Below are 19,938 nucleotides of genomic sequence, written 5' to 3' on the forward strand. Positions count from 1 at the left end.
GGCACCCCTAGAATGTGAATATTGGAACTCTTCAAGTTGTCCCAGAGGCTGCTTATACTATCCTTGTTTTGGGGGATTCTTTTTTCTTCTTGTTGTTCTAATTGGTTATTTTTTGCTTCCTTATGTTCCAAATCATTAATTTGATTCTCAGCTTCATCCACTCTACTGTTGTTTCGCTGTAAATTGTTCTTTACTTCAATTAGTATATCCTTCATTTCTGACTGGATCTTTTTTATGCTGTTGAGGTCCTCACCAAGTTCCCTGAGCATCCTTATAACCGGTGTTTTGAACTCTACATCTGATAGATGGCTTATCTCCATTTCATTTAGCTCTTTTTCTGGAGTTTTGATCTGTTCTTTCCTTTGGGCCATGTCTCTTTGTCTCCTCATTTTGGCAGCCTCCCTGTGTTTGCTTCTATGTGTTACATAAAGCTGCTTTGACTCCGCCTAATGTAGTAGGTGTCCTGTAGGGTCCAGTGGCATAGCCTCCCCTGTCACACAAGCTGGGTATTCAAGGTGAGCCCTTTGTGTGCGCTGTGTACACTCTCATCTTGTAGTTGAGTCTTGATTGCTGTTGGGAGGTCAATGGGAGGGATTTACCCAGGCCAGTCAGCTGCAAGGACTGGCTGTGACCACCCACCACCAATCTCCATCCTCTATGGAAGATCAGCTGTGCAGGGGCAGGTTGGTGGTGCTCCAATGTGGTCTGTAGCTGTCCACTGGGGGCGCTGGTCCTGGGTTTTCCCAGGTGGTGCAGAACAAAGTCGGTCCCTGCTTTTGTTTTGCCCAGGGCCATGCTGCCTGAGCTCTAAGGCAATCTGAGATGGCTATTAATTGTGCTGGGATTGGAGATTCCCAGAAGAAGCCAACTTGTGAATCTAGGCTGGCTGCTGCTTACTGGGCGAGAGTCTCATTGAGGTCAGCTGTTGCTTATTTGATATGATTCAGCAAGTTATGAAGCCTGAGTCAAGACCAGCCATTCATATGAAAAAGCAGCTTGGGTGGGCCCAGAAGTTGGGTGGGGTGGAGTCTCTGAGGATCACCAAGGCAGGGTAAACAGTGTTAGCCAGGTTGATAGAGTCTCAGATATGGCACTGTGGCTTGTCAGCTGTGAGTGGAGGGTTCAGACAAGGGACAATGGCCTCTGCTCACCTTGATGCCAGATACCTCAGTTTCATCCTGTATGCCACCAGTGCCTTTCATACTGCTACCTCGGTGCTGGGGCTCAAAGGGAGTGAGTTTGAGTAGATGAGTCTGTGTGTGGGTTCTTTAGAGGAACTGCTTGGGACTCCAGAAGGTTCTTCCACCAATTCAACCCCTGCTGGTTTTTACAGCCAGAAGTCGGAGGGACTTAACTTCCTGGCAATGGAACCCTGGGCTGGGGGCTCTGGTATGGGGCTGGGACTTCTCACTCCTGGAATATCCCTCTCGAATGTTTATCCATCACACATGCGTGAGGGGTCAGCCTGTTCCAGGTCTGTCTCCCTCCTACCCATCTGGATGTGGTTTATTTAATTCCGTAGTTGTCAGACTTCCATTTAGCTCGATTTCTAATAGTTCTGGGTGATAGTTCTATATTTTAGTTGTAATTTTACTGTGGTTGTACAAGCAGGCCAGCCATGTCTGTCTATGCCACCATCTTGACTGGAAGTGCTCCTTTATGCTTTTTGTTCTAATTCAGGGTGGAAAACTCATTTTCACTGGGGGCCATATCAGCCTCGTGGTTGCCTTCAAAGGGCTGAATATAATTTTAGGACTGTTTAAATGTAACTACTCCTTAACAGTTAAACGAGAGCTCTGCTGCTGGGTAGAAACAAGGTGCCGGGCTGGATAAAACAAGGTGGAGGGCCCGATTTGGCCTGATGGCCTTGTGTTTGCCACCTGTGTTCTAATTCATTGCCATATTTCTTGTGCCTCTTGTCACTGTGGTTTAACTCTCCTCCATGTCTCTGTGAAATGGGGTAATTCCAGACTCTTGGAAGCACATAACAAGCATTGCCTATTTTCATCTGGGCAACATGCCGGTGAGATATTTTTACATATGAAGAAATATCGATTGCAACTTGCTTAGAGTCCCCTGTGACTCCTTAGATGGGCCTTACTCTGACTTCCCAGAGGGTCCAGAGAGCCTTCCACACATTGTGAGGTACTGTACACCTGTGGATTCACCACACGGTGTCTTGCCATTGCACATGTTCTTGGCCGGGGAGGCTGCCCTAGCATGGTGCTGATCCAGGAATCTGGTGCTCTGCTGTTAGCTGGGAGGCAGCAGAAGGACACACTGGAGCTCATCAGTGATGAGTGCAAAGTGGCATCTTCCTGTTATGAATGCGGCATACAGAATTACAAGTAATAAATAGTAGGGAAGATGAGAAAATGGTAAGTAAAACGAAACAGGAGACAGAAGAGGAGAGGAATCATAGCAACAGGAAACTAAAGCAGGAAGCTACAAGAGTAACAGAAATAATTGGATAGCAGTGACCCCCTGGTAAACATCAAATTCCAGATTATCAAGTTCATTTATTTGACAAACTCTTAGGTAATGTTTACTATGCCAAGCTTTAGAAATACAACAGTAACTTGTTGAATTTTCACAATAACCCTGAGGTAGGCACCATTATCCCCGTTTTACAGGGGATAATGAAGAAGTTACTACCCAGGATCACACTGATAGTAAGAGGTGGCTAGAACTGAAGCCCAGCATCTGGCTTGAGTCCATAGTACCCTCCACTACTATACTGCCTCTCTTAATTTAGAAATTTTCTATTTATTTTCTGTGTCAATGTTCCAACCTAAATTCTGCCACTTACTAGTTGTTACTTGATCATGCTGTGCCTCAGTTTTCCCCAACATTTTAATTTTCTACCCACTCTTTTCTTACTTGCATGGTTTCTGAGCAGTTGGATATGATACTTTGTTTCTTTAAAGGTGAGGTGTTTCATTTTCCTCTGGCTTCCATCAGGATTTTTAAATTTATCTTTGATTTTCTACATTTTGAAAATGATATGCCTAAGTGTAGGGGTTTTTTTGTTTTTGTTTTTGTTTATTTTTATTGGGGCAGCATTTATCCTCCTTGGTGTCCTCTGAGCTTTGTGGAAATGTGGTTTGGCCCCTGATACTAATTTGGTGAAATTCTTAGTCATTATTATTTCCAAGATTTCTTCTGTTCCTTTCTCTCCTTTTTCTCCTTCTAGTATTCCCATTATGTGGGGGCTACATTAGTCATTGTCCCATAGTCCTTGGATATTCTATTCTGTTTTTGTTTCAGGCTGCACTCCCTTTGCTTTTTGGTTTTCTGGGATTCTATTGATATGTCCTCTAGCTCAGCGTCTTTCTTCAGCTGAGCGCAGTATACTAAGGAACCCATCAAAGGCATTCTTCGTTTCTGTCACATTGATTTTATCTCTAGCATTTCTTTTTGGTTCTCTTAGGATTTCCATCTCTCCCCTTATCTTATCCATCTGTTCTTTCATGCTGTCCATTAGGACCCTTAGAATATTAATTGTAGTTATTTTAAAAATTCCCAGTCTGATTATTCTAACATCCGTGCCATGTCTCTTCAAATTATGGGGTTCTTTTTGCCTTTTGATATTCCTAGTGATCTTTTCTTGACAGCTGGATGTACTGTACTGGATAAAAGGAATTGCTGTAAATAGGCCTTTAGTTATGTAGTGGTGAGGGAGAATAGGGGCAGGGAAAGAGTTCTACAGGGTCTGGCACAAATAACGCCCCCCTTTTTTTATTACAAAAGCATAAGCATGTAATTCTATAACATAACAATATCACACTCAAGCACACCCTATGACATTTTAGGTGAACTATTTAAATTAAAACTATAAATTGCTACACCCATATTATTACCCTGCCAACCACACTCGAGCAGGCATTACTTCCGCTGGACCCCATATAGTCCTGTGATTAGGTCTCAGTCTTTTAGTAATCCTGTGCCCCTGGGAGATAGATGATTTTCACAGGTGTTTTTAATTTTCTTATTCTCGCTTCAGTGGGAGGGGATGACTAGAGCCAGCTGGAGTTGGTTGGGTATTTCCTTCCCCCAGGTGAATTAGGCTCTGCTAAAACTCCAGCAGGTTAGACTCTTAATTAGTTTCCTGAGATCAGGTCTTATTAAGAACAGAATGCTCTGGAGTATTTCAGAATGGTTCCCTTTCCCCTTCCACTGCCAGAAGCACGAGAGGATTTTTCTCCCACATTTATTGTGTGAACCTTGTCGAGACACTTCAGGTAAGTGTCACAATATTGTGGGCCCTCCCGCTGCCGTGGCTGTGTCCTCCTGACATTGTTTTTAACTCTCAGAAGTGTCCATCCACACTGAGCTTCCAGCAGTTCGTCATTTACAGCTCAGGTGTCCTGCCAGGCTCTGGTTCCTGCAGTGGCTTCTGCTCCTGAGTTTGTTCTGGTTAGCCACGCCTCCCTGTGTTCGCCTGTAGGTCTCTCCGCCCCTCACTTACTGGTCAAAGAGCCACTGACTTTTCAGTCTGCCTATCTTTTTACTTGTTAGAACAGAATGGCATCTTCCAAGATTCTTACAGGTGAAACCAGATGTTCCTAAGTTTGCTCACCTATAAAATAGGCACCATAACAGTATCCACCTCATAGAGTCATGATGAGGATTGAATTAATTAAAACATATAAAGCATTTAGAATGCTTCCTAGCACACAGTAAGCGTTCAGTAAATGTTAGGAATTTTACTTTCTCTTTTTCATTGTTCTGATATTGTTGTTATTCCTATTGCTCCACAGTCTTAGGTAATGAAAGCTGTGTTACACATGGCTGAGAATTTTTATAATGGAATTTTGGGAGGAAATAGTCTATTTTTCCATGCCCTTAAATAATATAAAAATCCTTTCTGGTATTTATTTATTTTACTGACGATAATATGTGTTCTTTGACTCAAAAGTTTTTGAATATCCCTTTTCACCTTTTATTATTTGTCACATTTGATTTGCTTTTGGAGTAAATTTTTAATTTATATTTTTATTTTCTACTCTTGCTTTATAGTTAATTAATAAGTTGAAATTAATTTTGTTGGAAACTCCACCATATGCTTTGCAAGACAAAAATATGGCACAGTACCAAGGATCAATTCTGGAACTGCAGGAGCTCCTTCACCTAAAGTTTAACAGAGCCACAGAAGTGCTGCTCCGAGTAAGTGTGATATTTTGCTTATATGTTGTTATTAACTTTTATGAGAGTTAAAACTTTATGCTATATAATTAAAAAAAATTGGTATTATTTTTCAAAAAGTAAGAGGCTATAAAAAAGTGGCATAATTTAAGGCACATATATCTATCCTTACTGTACAATTGTAAATATTTTTAAAGAAATAAAACACCAATGTAGCTAAAATCTAGTTTTCTTTATTATACTTGCCAAGGTTTACCAGAATCACCATGAAAGTAAGTTCACAAAACCTTATGTCTTAGATATTCATTTTAGATAAATTAGTTGATACAGGATTACAATTATTATAGTCACTCTATTTTACCAAATATCTTAGCACTAATGACAATATTCAAGTAACCATAAAACCATTATTATACCTAAGAAAATTAATAAAAAATATTTTATTGATTATATAAATATAGAAATAATATGGAAGTAATATATTTCTATAATATATTCTAATATACAGCCCATATTAAAAATTTCCCTAATATCCTATGAATATCTTCCATAACTGTTTTTATTTTATTTTTTAATCAGAAAACCATCTAAGGTCACACATTACTTTTGGCCATTTTGTCCCATTTTTTGGTCTAGAAAGAAGTCCTCGCCTTGGTTTAGCCTTGGGAGAATATGTTGTAATTACTAAAAGAAATGCAAAGAAGGCTTAAATGTCACTAAGTTTATTGTTATCAATAATATATTATAATTTTACAACTATTTTATATTGTAAGATTAAGCAAGTAAGGAAATATGTTATAATTATTAATCAAGATTTTTATTGTAAGAGAAAAAATACAGTAAAATAAAAGACTAAAACATGCTATAATGTTGTATTTAAAATGAAAATAACAGTATGAACTATATATTTTTTTATTCTGTATAAAGGAGCCAGATGTAATTGGGATAAAAGGCTGGTTCTGGGTCTGGGGAAGGGAAAGTGAAAGGTAAGGTTGTTATTGAAACACGAGGCTGAGTCTTCCGGTGCCAGAAAGCACATGAATGCTCCAAGTCTAATGGAGCCACGTCCAAAGGGACAGTACTACCTCAAGTCTGACCAGTCTCCCACTAGTCAGACTTGAGGCAATGTGATATCAGAAAGGATAATTACTATAATTGATTATAACACACGAATAAATAAAAATCCATGAGCCTATAGTGATACTCCAAAAAGGAAGGAGGCAGATGGTGTGGGGAGTGGGGAGAATTACAGAACAATGCTATCTAGTAAATGTAGGAGGAATGGGCAGTTGTAAGAATGACCATTTTTCAATCTCTAATGTAATAAATGATAAGGATCGTCAATGGCTACCTAAATAATTAGGTGAAAAGTGCCAAAGTATTGCTTACTGATTACTTACAGATTACTCACTGACTGGGAAATATGTACTTTGAAATATGGAGCTGTGGGTAGTCACCACCTTAATCAGGTGATGAAACCCACATAATTAATAGTGGGACAAAATACTCCTCCTGAAGGGTTGAAATATGAAGAACACAACAAAACCTATGATGCCTTTTTGCTAAACATGATTTGTCTGAATCTAGTTAAACCTACCTAGACCCATTACATAAAAAATAAGAAGACAGAGGAGGAAGTTAAACAATACAATGAGGAAACAATCAGACAAATCCACAATGTGGGACAATTATACAGAGAAACTATCCTGAATATTTCAAAAAGTTAATTTCACAGAAAAAAAAAGTAGGAGTGGGGGACAGTTACTTTTTTTTTTTAGAAAAGCAATAAGTCAATCCCCAGTACTTTTAAGTTTTTACAAGATAAGCCACTAAATACATATTAACTTATTTAAGCCCATTAAGAGAGCCTATTTCTTGAGCAATAGGCATCAAGCTATTTTAGTCTTTACTTAAAAAATTTTAATAACATCATTAAATTGTATGTTTAATGTTATATACCAAGTATTGGACTAGTTAAATACACAACTCATCTGGATTTTATATACTGGATATTTTGTTTTCTAACCTTGATATGTTCAGGAATAGGCAAATTTTTGCAGTAGAATAATCTATATCTTAATAAAGTACAGATAAGTCTGTGTATAATTAAAATGAAAAGTCATGATAATGTTAAAATTGAAAAGGTTAATTATGATAGTGATCTATACATGCTACCTGAATATATAGGAGCAAATTCAATCCCTTAGACACCTTAAGAGAAATTAAGTGGAAAAAGGGAAGCGCACTTAATTAAGTAAATATATTTGTGTAATTTTGAGAATTTTAAGCAATTCTTTATCATTTTGATTGAACCTTATTTTTACCCAAATAACTTTTTTAAGTAATGTTGAATCCAACACGCTTATTTAAATTATATAATTTATGAGGCCTCTGATCTTTTATACTGTTTTCTTTTTCTCTTACAGCAAGCTAGTACTTTGGCAGATCTGGACACTGGAAATATGGAAAAAGTCATTCAAGATGAAAATGTTACCCTGTATGTGTGGGCAAACCTCAAGAAGAACCCAAGGTATTCCCATGGGTGATGTTGCATGTTAAAAGACATTTGAATCACATCATGATTACCAGGCGTATTCCTGTTGAATAACAGCATGCATGGTACATGGTAACCTTGGAAAAATTCATGTCAAGAAGTCAGCCAAATGGGGTTTTGAATCATAGACCTGCCATTTACCTTAGGCAAGTCACATAGATTGGTAGAGCTTCAGTATATCAACAGGCTAATAATGACTATATTACTTAATAGGATTGGGTTCAGGTTAAATAGTAATGCATATAAAGGTCAGGGCATGGTGTCCAGTACAAATATATGCTGAATAAATATCAGGTCTTTCCCTTCTCTTCACCACTTAACCTTCCTCCCCGCAAAAAGTAGAAGTGGTAGGTACTTTCTACATGGCTATATTAAACTTAAAAAAGAAATTATCTTTGTGAACTGTTAAAAATAATTTCTAAAAAATAATACTTTTTTAAAAAGATTTTATTTATTTTTTGAGAGAGAGGGGAAGGGAATGAGAAAGAGAGGGAGAGAAACATTGATGTGCCTGAGATACATTGATCGGTGGTCTCTTGTACACCCCCAACTGGTGACGTGGTCTGCAACCCAGGCATGTGCCCTGACTGGGAGTTGAACTGGTGACCCTCTGGTTCACAGGCTGGCACTCAATTCACTGACCCACACCAGCCAGGGCAAAAAATAATACTTTTATATTTACCATTTTTTAGGTGTTTAAGGGATGTTTCCCCAATTATTTTAAACAAAGTAACAGCTTTCTGAGGAATGACAGTGGTAATGATAAATTCATGATCACTCAGTTCCTGTTTGAACTCAAATATTTCCAATTAATTGAGTTAGTATGGCAGTAAATTTAAAAACAAAATTTACCAGAAGAAAAAGTTAGGAGGTTCTGGTCTCAGTTCTGAAAAGACTTGTCATATTACAATGGAAGAAACTGAATTTTATTATGGATATTTAATAAAAGGAATAAATAAAATATTTTCCACGTTGTATTTGCTACAAAATACTCTGTGGTTTAAATATAAATTAGAGACAATATAGTAATATAACCTTTTATTATAAAATATGTTATATATAGAAGAGTGAAGAGAATTAATCTATATAATTTTAAAAGAATAAAAGTAAAATGACTAGCTCTGCATTAACTACCTGGGTCTAAAGAAGAAAATTAGGTGGTTCTTTTACTAAGATAATGAATAATGGAGGCAGGAAAAAGTCTGTTTTGTTTTGGTGGTGATGGCAAGGGGGTTGGAGGGGTGGACTTGTTGAGTTTGAAGACCTATGAAGTGTCAAAGTGCAACTCTCTGAAAGACTTCAGAGAATTCTGAGTTGCAAATATATTTTGGGGAGTCATTAGCATATAAATCAGGAGTTCTTAACTTTTGGGGCATTAGATTCTTATGAACTTTAAATCATTCTATATGCTCACATTTAAAGGCATTTTTGGGCCCCTTAAATCCTGAAGGGGTCCTGAAGAAAGATTCAGGATCTTTCTTCCCACTACGCAGCCCCAGGAAACATAAAACTCATGTCAAAAACTCCTGATAATTTAAATAATAACAAGTCTAGAAATAATATCCAAGGAGATTATGTAGAGGGAGAAGAAAAGGGTTGGGGAGCTGAGTAATACCAACATTTAAGGGATGGTGAGGAAGAAGGCCATACAGAGGAAACAGAAGGAGCTGCCAGTGACAGAGAAAAGTGTTGGGTTATGGATCCCAAGAGCATGTTTTGGGAAGAATAACATTAGCAACTAGATCCAAATCCTGCAAAGAATATATTCTAAATTGTGGTGAAATTAAAGTGAAGAGAAATACTACTTAGGAATAAATTTGCAACAGACCCTGTGTTTCCCTGGGCCTTTTCTTTTTTGTTAAAATCAATTATTAACAGGTACAGAAGTGTCAGATGCAGTGAAATACAAACTGGATTTGAAATTCCAAGGATATTAGCGACAAGCGACATTGCTCTACGACTCCTACATACTCACTATGATCATGTCACACCACCGCACCCTGTTCCAACATTATTTCAACTGCCTTCTTCCATGGAGTCTCACTCTGTGAAAGACAAAGTTAACAACGTACAAGGAGCAATTAGCAAAGAGTTCCAAGAAGAGCACAAACAACCAGAAAATGAGCATAACTCAGTCCAGGTAGAAGAAATAAAAGTTGAAGAACGAGGTGATATTGAAATACAAATGGTAAGACATATTTACATGTATAATTTTTTTTCTTCATATAATAAGTGTTCTTAGATTCCCTGTTTTTCTCAATTGTTTTGGCTATTAAAGGTCTTTTGTAGATCCATACAAATTTTAGGATTGTTTCTTTTATTTCTGTGAAAAATGCCTTTGGAATTTTGACATGAATTGCATTGAATGTGTGGATGGCTTTGGATATTAATTCTTCCACTCCATATGCACAGAATATCTTTCCATTTATTTTTGTCTTCTTCAGTTTCTTTCATTGATGGCTTATAGTGTTCAGTGTACAGATCTTTCACCACCTTGCTTTAATTTATTCCAAGGCATTGTATTCATTTAATGCAATTAAAATGGAATTTTCTTTATTTCTTTTACCAAAAGTTTATTATTAGTGTATAGAAATGCAACAGATTTTTATGCATTGATTTTTGTTAGACAGATTTTATTTATTTAATTTTACAGAGAGGGGAAAGGGAGGGAGAAACAGAGGGAGAGAAACAACAATGTGAGAGACAAACATTGATCAGTTGCCTCCTGCATGTGCCCTGACTGGGGACTGAACCAGCAACCTAGGGATGTACCCTGATCAGAAATCAAACTTGCAACGCCTTATTTTGCAGAATGACGTCCATCCATTTGAGCAACACTGGTCAGGGCTATTTATTTATTTTTTTAAATACTAATTGAGCATCTACCATGTACTATGCACCATACCAGGAACAGGATATTCACCAGTAACAAAGCAAATCTGATTTTTTTCCTGATAATTTTCAGAAATCAAGACCTAAGAGAGATGATTATAGCTTTTAATATTTCGGTGATAATGAGATTGGAAAGGAAACAGTTCATCCATCTGTTCAATACCTTACCAACAAGCACATATAGAAAACTTGTATTTCAGGTACATAATAGGAGACAGAAGCCATGTAATGAAGAGGACATATATAGCCCCTGTCCTCATGGAAATCAGAACGTACTAGGCAAAGATATCAAATATGGAGCAGTATTTTTTTCTTGGTAAAAAAGTTTTTGAAGTATAACACAAATCATGAGTGGTACATTTTCTTTATGTATTGATTTTGTATCCTGTAACTTTACGGAAGTAATTTCTAAGTTCTAACATTTTTTTGGTGGAGTCTTTAGGGTTTTCTATATATAATATATCATCTGCAAGTACTGACAGTTTTATTCTTCCTTTCTGCTTTGGATTTCTTTCATTTCTCTTTGTTGACTAATTGCTCTGGCTAGGACTTCCAATAGCTTGTTAAATAAAAGTGGCAAGGGTGGCACTGGCCACGTAGCTCAGTTGGTTAGAGCATTGTCCTGATACGCCAAGGTTATGGGTTTGATCCCCAATCAAAGCACACACAAGATCAACCAATGAATGCATAAATAAGTGAAACAACAAATCAATGGTTTTTTCTCTTTTATCCTCCCTTCCTCTCTCTAAAAATCAATAAATGAAAATTAAAAATAATTTTACTATAAAAGTGGCAAGAGTGGTCATCTTTATTTTGTTTCTGATATTAGAGGAAAAACTTTCAGCCTTTAACCATTTAGGATACAGCCAGCCGTGGGCTTGTTATATGTGGTCTTCATTATGTTGAGGTATGTTTCACTATGCCCACATTCTTTAGAGCGTTTTAAATCATAAATGACTAATTATGTTAAATGCTTTTTCATATGATTTTTAAATTTTTATTTTTTAAAATATATTTTATTGATTATGCTATTACTGTTGTCCCTTTTTTTTCTCCCCTTTATTCCCCTCTGCCCTGTACCCTGCCTCCCACCATCTTTCCCCCACCTTAGTTCATATCCATGGGTCGTACATATAAATTCTTTGGCTTCTCCATTTCCCATACTATTCTTAACTTCCCCCTGTCTGTTTTGTATCTACCAATTATGCTTCTTATTCCCTGCACCTTTCCCCCCCATTTTCCCCCTTCTCCCTCCCCGCTGATAACCCTCCATGTGATCTCTATTTCTGTGAATCTGTTCTTGTTCTAGTTGTTTGCTTAGTTCGTTTTTGTTTTTTGGTTTTTTAGGTTCAGTTGTTGATAGTTGTGAGTTTGTTTTCATTTTACTGTATGCATTTTTGATCTTCCTCTTTTTCTAACATAAGTCCCTTTAGCATTTCATATAATAAGGCCCTGGTGATAATGAATTCCTTTAATTTGACCTTATCTGAGAAGCACTTTATTTGCCCTTCCATTCTAAATGATAGCTTTGCTGGACAGAGTAATCTTAGATGTAGGTCCTTGCCTTTCATGACTTTGAATACTTCTTTCCAGCCCCTTCTTGCCTGTAAGGTCTCTTTTGAGAAATCAGCTGACAGTCTCACGGGAATTCCTTTGTAGGCAACTGTCTCCTTTTCTCTTGCTGCTTTTAAGATTCTCTCCTTATCTTTAATCTTGACTAATGTAATTATGATGTGCCTTGGTGTGTTCTTCCTTTGGTTCAACTTCTTTGGGACTCTGAGCTTCCTGAATTTCCTGAAAATCTATTTCCTTTGCCAGATTGGGGAAGTTCTCCTTCATTATGTTTTCAAATAAGGTTTCAATTTCTTGCTGTTCCTCTTCTCCTTATGGCACCCCTATGATTCAGTTGTTGGAATGTTTAAAGTTGTCCTGGAGGTTCCTAACCCTCTCCTCATTTTTTTGAATTCTTATTTCTTCATTCTGTTCCAGTTGAATGTTTCTTTCTTCTGGTCCAAACTGTTGATTTGAGTCCCCATTTCCTTCCCATCACTGTTGGTTTCCTGTACATATTCCTTTATTTCACTTTTCATAGCCTTCACTTTGTCCTCTATTTTGCTCAACCACTTCTGTGATATCCTAATTACCAGTGTTTTGAACTGTGCATCTGATAGGTTGGCTATCTCTTTGTTGCTTAGTTGTATTTTTTTTCTGGAGCTTTGATCTGTTCTTTCATTTGGGCCATATTTTTTTTTGTCTCTCATACGATTTTTATCTTTTATTAATGTGATGATTGGTTTGTGGATGTTGAACTTTCCTTGTATTCCTCATATATATCTTACTTGATCTTGGTGTATGACCCTTTTAACGTATTGTTGAATTTGATTGCTAATATTTTGTTGAGGATTTTTACATTTATGTTAATCAGAGACATTGGCCTATAGTTTTATTCCTTGTAGTATCCTCATCTGGTTTTGGTATGAGGTTAATACCAGTGTACTAAACTAAGTTTGGAAGTGTTCCCTTCTCTTCTGTTGTTTAAAAGAGTTTGAGAAGGATTGATGCTAATTTTTCTTTAAATATTTGTAAATTCATCAGTAAGCCATCTGGTACTGGATATTTGATTGTTGGGGAGGCTTTTGATACTGATTTACTAGCAAGGATACTGTGTGTATCCTTGCTAGTAATTGCAGTATTCAGATTTTGTATTACTTCAAGACTCAGTCTTGATAGGTGGTAGATTTCTAGGAATTTATCCATTTCTTCCAGGCTGTTAATTTTGTTAGCATATAGTTGCTCATAGTAGTCTCCCATTATCCTTTGTATTTCTGTGGTATCAGTTGTAAAGTTTCCTATTTATTTATCATTTTATTTTAGTCCTCTTTCCTCCCCCTTTTTTGGTGTACCTAGGTAAAGTTTTCTCAAATTTTTTCCTTTAAAAAAAACACAGCTCTTAGTTTTAATTGATGTTTTCTACTATTTTTTTAGCCTTTATTACATTTTGATCTTTATTTGCTTTGTTCTACTAAGTGTGGGCTTCATTTGTGTTTTTTCTAGTTCCTCGAAGTATAAAGTTAAATTATTTATTTGAGATCTTTCTTATTTCCTAATATATGCATTTATTGCTGTGAACCTCCAACAGCTTTTGGTTTATCTTGTAAGTTTTGGTGTTTGTTTCCATTTTCATTTGTTTCAAGGTATTAAAATTTTTTTTATCTGTGACTCATTGGTTGTTGAGAAGCATAAGATTTAATCTTCACATATTTGTGAACTTTCCATTTTTCATCTCATAATTGATTTATAGTTTCATTCAACTGTGGTTGGAGAAGATGCTTGATATTATTTTAATCTTCTTAAATCTATTAAGACTTATTTTGTGTCCTTATATATGATCAATCCTGGAGAATGTTCTACATGCACCTGGTAAGAATGTATATTTTGTTGCTTTTGGATGGAATGTTCTGTATATGTTCTTTAAGTTCATATTATTTAAAGTATGATTTAAGGTCAATATTTTCTTATTGGTATCTGCCTTGATGATCTATCCATTGATGAAAGTGGAGTATTAAAGTCCCCTACTATTATTACATTGCTATCTATTTCTCCTTTAAATATTTTAATAATTACTTTATTTAGGTGGTCCTATGTTGGGTACATAAGTATTCACAAATGTTATATCTTCATGTTAGATTGATTCCTTTATAATTATGTAATGTCCTTCTTTGTCTCTTATTACAGCTTTTGTCTTAAAGCCTATTTTGTCTGGTAAAAATGTAGCTAACTCAGCTTTTTTTGGTTTCCATTTTCATGGACTATCTCTTTACATCCTTTTACTTCCAATCAGTGTGTGTCCTTGCATCTGAAGTGAGCCTCTTGTAGGCAGCATGTAGATAGATGGGTCTTTTTGTTGTTGTTGTTCACCAGCCACTCTATGTCTTTTGATTGGAGAATTTAGCTCATGTACATATAAGGTAATTATTGATAGTCATGTACTTATTGCCATTCTGTTCGTTGTTTTCTGGCTGTTTTGTAATTCCTTTGTTCCTTTATTTTTTTCTTTCTCTCTTCCCTTATGATTTTATGATTATTTTCTCTACATGTATCCTTTGTGTATCTATAGTAATTTTTTGCTTTTTGGTTATTATGAGGCTTTCATAAAACAACTTATTTATAACAATATTTGAAGTTGATCACAACTTAAGTTTTCATTCTAAAGCTTTCCATTTTTACTTCCTCACCACATTTTATGTTTTTGATGTCACAATTTACATCTCTTTATCTTGTATAACACTTAAGTTAATTGTAGTTATAGCTATTTTTACTACTTTTGTCTTTTAACCTTCATACTAGTTTTATAAATAATCAATCTACCACCTTTGCAACATTTGATTATTCTGAATTTTACTATTTTTACCTTTACCAGTGACATGTATACCTTCATATGTTTTTCTGTTACTAATTAGTGCCCTTTTATTTCAGCTTAAAGAAGTCCCTTTAACATTTCTTGTAAAGCTGATCTACTGGTGATAAATTCTCTTAGCTTTCGCTTGTCTGAAAAACCATCCTATTCAGAATGGCAATTTTGCAGGGTAGAGTATTTTTGGTTGGCAGATTTGTTTTTTCCTTTTAGTGTATTGAGTATATTATTTCACTCCCTTCTGGCATGAAAACTTCTGAAAAATCTACTTAGTCTTATGGGGATTCCCAAGTGTATAACAAGTTTTTATTCTCTTGCTGTTTTAAGATTCTTTCCTTGTCTTTAATTTTTGTCACTTTAATTATAATGTGTCTTGGCATGGGTCTCTTTGGGTTTATATTTTTTTGGAACTCTCTGGGATTCCTGGTGTCTTTTTCCTTCCCAAGTTTAGAGAAGTTTACAGCTATTATTTTTTCAAGTAAGTTTTCTGCCCCCCTTCCTCCTGGGACCCCTATAATGCAAATGTTGGAACACTTGCTAGATCTCCCATAAATCTCTTAAGCTATCTTATCTTGTTCTTATTCTTTTTTTTTTTTTATTTTTGCTGCTCTGATTAGGTGAGTTCCACTGCCTCATCTTTGAGTTCATTGATTCATTTTTCTGCTTCATCTAGTCTGTTGTCAAATTTCTCTATTGTATTTTTTCAGTTCAATTATTTTATTCTTAAGCTCTGTAATATCTGTTTGTATTCTTGAAAATACAAGAAAATATCTTGTATTTTCTATCTCTTTGTTGACATTTTCACTTGTTTTTTTTTCTTCTCCCAAGCTTGCTGAACATCTTTATAATCATTATTTTGTACTATGTAACAGGTAAACCACTTATTTTCCATTTTATTAAGATCTTTTTCTATGGTTTTATCTTGTTTTTCATTTGGGATATGTGTTTCTACAGTGGCCCTCAGTAGTTGAGGGTGTGCCAAGACCAGTCAGTGCCCATAAGGGAAGATCTCAGTTATACCTCCACTCAGACTGATGGGAAGCCAGACCTTCAGGCAGCAGCTCTTAAAGTATGCAAACATACACTTTTTCAGCGTAAGACTAGGAGATCGGTGTTTCTCTCTGTGCCCTCTGAACTGAGCCTTGGGGTGATAGCCAGTTAAGAACTGTTTCTTTCTTTATTGCTGTCTCGTTGATCTCATGATACCTCTGCTGGCCACCAGAGCCAGGCCAGCAAAGAACATCCCCTCTGTAGAGTCCACAAAAACTAGGGCATCGAACATAGAAGCTGGGGCACCAGGCACACATGCTAAAGTGTGCAGCAGAAGGATTGTGCAAAACAAAGATAGTACTCACCTCTGATCTCTCTTAGGAGGGTCACTGTTGGCTCTTAAATGTGTATTTAAGACTTCTGGTCAAGATGGCATCAAAGAAGACATGGCTTGCCTCCTTGTACAGCCACATCAAAATTACAACTAAAATATAGAACAACCATTACTCAGGAACATCAGAAATTAAGTTGAATGGAAGTCTCACAACTATGGAATTAGAGAAACCACATCCATCCAGACTGGTAGGAGGGGTACAGACATGGAATGGGATGATCCCACATCCATGAGTGGTGGATAAAAATTTGGGAGGGATATTCTGGGAGCAAGGAGTCCCAGGCCCACCAGTCCAGGGTTCCAGAGCCAGGAAGATAAGTCCCCACAACTACTGGCTGCAAAAACCAGCAGGGATTGAGTTGGTAGAAGAAACTTCTGGAACTCCATGCATTTCTCTGAGAGAACCCACATACGGCCCTGGCTGGTGTGGCTCAGTGGATTGAGTGCCAGCCTGTGAACCAAAGGGTTGCCGGTTTGATTCCCAGTCAGGGAATGTGCCTGGGTTGTGGGCCAGGTCCTCAGTGGGAGGTTCATGAGAGGCAACCACATATTGATGTTTCTCTCCCTCTCTTTCTCCCTCCTTCCCCCTCTGTAAAAATAAATAAATTTAAAAATATTAAAAAAAAAGAACCCACACATAGACTCACCTACTCAGATTCATTCCCTCTGAGCTTCCAGCACCATGGTAGCAGCTTGAAAGGCACCAGTGACATACAGGAAGAAACTGAACTGTCTGACTTCAAGGTGAACAAAGGTCACTGTCCTTTGTCTGAACCTTCCACCCACAGATCCACGGAGCCAGCATGCTGGTACCATATCTGAAACTCCATCAATCTTGCTAACACTATTTGCCCTGTGTTGGAAGTCCCCAGAGACTCCTTCCCACATGACTTATGGGCCCCCACCCAAGCTGTTTTTCCATTTGAATGGCTGGTCTTGACTCATGCTTCACAACTTCCTAAATCCTATCAAACAAGCAACAGCTGGCCTCAGTGAGCCCCAGGGCTGGCACTAGCTGCAGCCAGCCTAGATTCACAGCTTGGCTTTTCCTGGGAATCTCCAAGCCCAGCACAACTAGCAGCCATCTCAGGCTCCTTTATAGCTCAGGCAGGGTGGCTGCAGGAGAAACACAGGTGAGGGCTGACCTTGGCCTGTACCAACTGGGAAACCCAAGGGCCAACACACCCAGTGGACAGCTACAGACTATGATGGAGCACCACCAACCTGCCCCTGCACAGCTGATCCTTCACAGAGGATGGAGGTTGGCGGTGGGTGGTCAGAACAAGTCTTTGCAGCTGACTGGCCTGGGTAGATCCCTCCCATTGGCCTCCCAACAGCAATCAACACTCAACTACAAGATGAGAGTGTACACAGTGCACACAAAGGGCTCACCTTGAATACCCAGCTTGTGTGACAGGGGAGGCTATGCCACTGGACCCTACAGGACACCTACTACATTAGGCCACACTGCCAAGATCCAGAGTCAAAGTGCCTCTACCTAATACATAGAAGCAAACACAGGGAGGCTGCCAAAAAAGAGACGTGGCCCAAAGGAAAGAACAGATCAAAACTCCAGAAAAGGAGCTAAACGAAATGGAGATAAGCTATCTGACTGATGCAGAGTTCGAAACACTGGTTATAAGGATGCTCAGGGAACTTGGTGAGGACCTCAACAGCATAAAAAAGATCCAGTCAGAAATGAAGGATATACTAATTGAAGTAAAGAACAATTTACAGCGAAACAACAGTAGAGTGGATGAAGCTGAGAATCAAATCAATGATTTGGAACATAAGGAGGCAAAAAACAATCAATTAGAACAACAAGAAGAAAAAAGAATCCTCCAAAACAAGGATAGTATAAGTAGCCTCTGGGCCAATTTGAAGAGGTCCAATACTCACATTCTAGGGGTGCCAGAAGGAGGAGATAAAGAGCAAGAAATTGGAAATCTATTGAAAAAATAATGAAAGAAATCTACCATAATTTGGTGAAGGAAATAGACATGCAAGTCCAGGAAGCACAGAGAGTCCCAAATAAGATGGATGCCAAGAGTCCCACTCCAAGACACATCACAATTAAAATGCCAAATTTTAAAGATAAAGAGAGAATCTTAAGAGCAGCAGGAGAAAAGTTAGTTAATTACAGGGGAGGTCCTGTAAAACTTTCAGCTGATTCTCAAAGCCAACTCTGCAGGCTAGAAGGGATTGGTGAGAAATATTCAAAGTTGAAAAGCAGTGACCTATAGCCAGTGTTGCTCTACCTAACAAAGCTATCATTTAGAATTGAAAGGCAGAGAAAGAGCTTCCCAGACAAGAAAAAAAACTAAAAGGGTTCATCATCACCAAATCATTATTATATGAAATATTAAAGGGATTTATTTAAGAAAAAGAAGATCAAAACTATAAACAATAAAATGGCAAAATATACATATCTATCAACAATTGAAACTAAAAAACAAACTAAGCATATGAGAAGAACAGAGTTAGAATCATGGATACAGAGAACATTTGATGGTTGCCAGATGGGCAGGGGATATGGGGGAATGGGTGACGAGGTGAGGGGATTAAGAAGTACAAATAGGTAGGTACTGACTAGCCACGTGGATATAAAGTACAGCATAGGAAATGGGTAGCCAAAGGACTTATACACATGACCCATGAATATGAAACTGGTGGGGGGATTGCCTGAGGGGCTGGGAGTTGCTGGGTAGAGGGGCAAAGTGGAGAAAAATCAAGACAACTGTAATAGCATAATCAATAAAATATAAGAAATATGTGTTTAATTAGAAACCTGCCCCTCAGGCCACAGCTCTGAAGATATACAGATTGGCCTCTTTCACTGGAAGACCACGCTCTTCAGTCTGTTGCCTCTGCTGTATTCTACATGCCATAGCCAGTTATGTACTAGTTTTTTCTATTTGTCATAGGTGGGATTTGTGAGTGTGAGTTCCACTGGCCACCAGAACGAGGCAATCTAGAGGTATCCTGTGACTGCTGCCATAATTGAGATTCCAGACTAGTGTACAAACTCCTTTCTGGGAGATATTGGTGACTTGCAGCAAGACAGAGGGAGGCCACAAAGGTGGTGTCTGCTGGCCTCTATTTTTGTAGAGCAATTCAGCAGGACCTTAGATGTGTGTTAAATTAGATGCCTGCCTCTCAGGTCTGTTCTTTAAGATAAACAAAACCTCCTTTACAGAAAGTCTGGGTGATTTTCAGGTGATGGTCCCTGCTGCTGGCCTTGGGGAAGGTGAGTCAACACTTGCAAGCCCTTTAAGGACTGTTGTAGGTTACACGGATGCAAGCCCTGTAGGCTTTTGAAGGTAGATGTTTTGGGGGCTGGTCTCTCAGATGCAGGTCTTAAAAGTTGGTGTGACAGTCAGAAATCAAAGGCATCCTTGTATACCAACAATGAAACATCAGAAGCAGAAATCAGGAAAAAAATTTCATTTGATATAGCAACAAGAAAAATAAAGTACCTAGGAATAAACCTAACCAAGGAGGTAAAAGACCTGTATTCAGAAAACTACACAACACTGAAGAAAGAAATCA

At 37.7% G+C, this 19,938-nt stretch overlaps 1 protein-coding gene across 3 annotated transcripts in view; it reads left to right on the forward strand.

The window, feature by feature from the left end:
- The window catches only part of DNAI7 (dynein axonemal intermediate chain 7), a 62,938-nt gene that overhangs the window by 17,142 nt on the left and 25,858 nt on the right, over positions 1–19,938 (forward strand). For all 3 annotated transcript variants that reach the window (XM_045184260.3, XM_071221062.1, XM_053921716.2), the window contains 3 exons: positions 5,020–5,166; positions 7,572–7,675; positions 9,578–9,887. In XM_045184260.3, the coding sequence (XP_045040195.2) occupies positions 5,020–5,166; positions 7,572–7,675; positions 9,578–9,887 (561 nt within the window). The remainder of the gene's footprint in view (positions 1–5,019; positions 5,167–7,571; positions 7,676–9,577; positions 9,888–19,938) is intronic.

This window comes from Desmodus rotundus, chromosome 3 (genome assembly GCF_022682495.2).
Source record: "Desmodus rotundus isolate HL8 chromosome 3, HLdesRot8A.1, whole genome shotgun sequence".
Classification (NCBI taxonomy): Eukaryota; Metazoa; Chordata; class Mammalia; order Chiroptera; family Phyllostomidae; genus Desmodus; species Desmodus rotundus.